At 44.8% G+C, this 2941-nt stretch overlaps 1 protein-coding gene across 1 annotated transcript in view; it reads right to left on the reverse strand.

The window, feature by feature from the left end:
* The window catches only part of LOC134442204 (complement C3-like), a 6587-nt gene extending 3921 nt beyond the window's left edge, over positions 1 to 2666 (reverse strand). Inside the window, exons 1-4 of the mRNA XM_063192458.1 lie at positions 2508 to 2666; positions 1988 to 2146; positions 1723 to 1782; positions 1158 to 1248 (exon numbers count right to left, since the gene is read on the reverse strand). Coding sequence (XP_063048528.1) covers positions 1158 to 1248; positions 1723 to 1782; positions 1988 to 2146; positions 2508 to 2606 — 409 coding nt within the window. The 5' untranslated portion in view covers positions 2607 to 2666. The remainder of the gene's footprint in view (positions 1 to 1157; positions 1249 to 1722; positions 1783 to 1987; positions 2147 to 2507) is intronic.
* Positions 2667 to 2941: the final 275 nt, after the last annotated feature.

Here is a 2941-nt window from a genome sequence, read left to right on the forward strand (position 1 = left end):
TGCAGAGGCAGACAGAGGCAATGCACTTCACAGAAATATGAGCGTTATATCACTTAAAGGGCAACTCCTGCCAATTTCAATGTGCTGTTGTATTGCTCACGCTACCCTTGACTTGTCAGTACCCGGTGACGCCGCAGTTTTTGGACCAGCCCTTTCCGAGATATGAGCTGTTATAATGGGGGCAACTTTTGTTTATATTTTTTTAAAAATGAGCATAGGCCTTCTCCAAATATTTTCCCAAAAGGTATTGCTGTTTGCTAGCTGTCTGCTGATGTTGATGAACCTTTTGGATGTTTTTGGGAATAAATAAAAATGTTTTTTTGAAATGTAAATAAAAGTTACCCCCATTAGAATAGCTCATATCTCGGAAAGGGCTGAACCAAAAAATGTGGCGTTGCGGAGTTGCCCTTTAACATGAGAAAGCTGAGTTCACATGCATGGTTCTATATGATTTCAGTCATTTTAGAGAAAAAACTAAATTTTCATAATAATCTAACATGGTGAATCTGATGTAACTGGGTGAATTGAAATGACACTAACAGCATGAAAGGTGGAATTTCCGACAACATTTAGCTCTATGGATAACCACTGAAGGTCTTCATGTGGCAGGTTGCCGTCAATGCTCAAAACAGTAATTGCAACACATTGCCTTCTTGGCTTTACGATGTAAATAAAGGAGCTTTGAGGTATATAAATACCAATCTAGGTCATAAAAAGATACTGGCTCGATTTGTTTTATTTTCGCTGATTAGGAGGGTGGCCATATTTCGGCATGTGAAAACCTGGACGCCCTGTCGCGATGTGCATGGCATTATCTGATCTCATGTCCTCGACTTGTATCCATGGCCTTATGCTTCGCTAACGCCTCGCCTCCGTGGAGAAAACAACATTTTTTCCCTATTCAACAACAATAAAATGACCTTTTGGTGCTTTTTCAAGATATTGAATAAAAGCTATACTGTCAATGACGTCTCCCATCTCCACATCTCGAGGCCACAAGCACAAGGTGAGGACGGGAGGTTAGATGATAAGACGGACACCAGGATGTCGTCAACCGGTTTTCAAAAACTGGACAGGTCTTGGGAAAACTGGACATTTGGTCTTCCAGACAAATAAGACCTTGCATTTATTGGTGTAAACAAAAAAAACACTCTTACCTTTAGCCTGTTTGTCCAGAGTCAGGTTGAGCTTGAAACGATTGCAGGCTGTGTCATTTTCCGTGGCAGGAGCATAGTACATAGTCAACACCTTGCGGATCAGAAAAAATAGAGCATTCTTTTGTCAGCATGGTCAAGAGACCAAGTACATGGTCATAACCTTGCATATAAGGGAAAAATAATATGAGTTTGTTGTCAACACCTGCAGCTGACCAGAAATGTGCTTGCATGCCCATGGGAACCCAGGTTTGAGTACGGCCTGGGTAAAAAGCTTTTTGGGGCTTATAGGGGCATATAGGGGGCCCCTGACCCATACACCTGACGAAGACCGTTTGAGGCAGAAACGTTGTGTTGAATAAATCTGCGATCAGCAACAGTGCGTGTATTTTTCCTTCTTCTTCTACATATCTTTGTTTGATCCAGCACCTGTTTTACTGGATGTGGGCGCATCCCTTACACTGCTTAAGGTTGGGAAATTACCCTGACCAGACTCCAACCTGGGTGCCCATGGGCATGCAAGCCTATATGTGGGGGGGGCACAGCTGCACTACTCTGGCAGGCTTACCGAGAGTGTTCCTGCTCCATTGCCTTTGGCCGTCACCGTCAGGTTCTGATTGAGCTGGAGCTGGGGAAACAGAGCAAAGCGGGATTGTGTTTCTTGAAGGTGTAGTTGTTAGCCGGTTAGCAACTTGGGTACTTGTCAATGGGAAATTGCATTGAAAACGACAAAGTAGGTAACGTAGTTAGCAATTATGCTTTCCAGAATTGCACCTCAGGATTGTTGTCCAGTAGAGCTGGGTGATTTCCCCTCACATTGCAGTATACGCTACCTTGTCAGAGCGGCTAACGTAGGCATTTCCCTGGTTGAAGGTCCAGCGAATGGGCCTGCTACGACCGGAGACGTCGATGTTCACCTCCAGATTAACCTGCTGCAGCTTCCTCATCTGCTCTCGGTAGTCAGCTACAGCCTGGTACACCACAATGGTTGACTAGACACACGCACACATACGAGCGCGCACACACACACACACACACACACACACACACACACACACACACACACACACACACACACACACACACACACACACACACACACACACACACACACACACACACACACACAGGGAGAGAGAGTGAGAGAGGGAGAGAGGGAGAGAGTTAATCAGGCATTGGGTGGAATAATTATGGTGGAATAGACACAAAACGTGCACTCACGCACGCATGTGCACACACAAGCATGCGAGCGCACATGTACACACACACACACACACACACACACACACACACACACACACACACACACACACACACACACACACACACACACACACACACACACACACACACCTGAGAGGATCCGTAGCCTCCTCGTACTCTCCTCTGAGTGTGTAGCCATTCCACCACGGCGCTGGCCTCCTCAAACTCTCCCATTCGTAGCAGGGCCATCAGGGCGTAGGCTGTAGCCTCCAGTGTATACTGGTGACCACCAGGCACCGGCCACACGGACACACCTGTCAACAATAATAACAAACAAACTACAAATAAATAAATAAATAAATAATGCATATAAAACCAAGCACCGGCCAGACGGGCACACCTGTCAACAATAATAACAAACAAACTACAAATAAATAAATAAATAATACAGTTTATACTGTTGACCGACAAGCACCGGCAACACACACACACCTGTCAACAAATAACATCAAACAAACAAACAAGCTAAAATAAAAAGACAATAAATAAATATATAACAATACAGTGTATTGGTGACCACCGGG

This window comes from Engraulis encrasicolus, unplaced genomic scaffold (assembly GCF_034702125.1).
Source record: "Engraulis encrasicolus isolate BLACKSEA-1 unplaced genomic scaffold, IST_EnEncr_1.0 scaffold_124_np1212, whole genome shotgun sequence".
Lineage (NCBI taxonomy): Eukaryota > Metazoa > Chordata > Actinopteri > Clupeiformes > Engraulidae > Engraulis > Engraulis encrasicolus.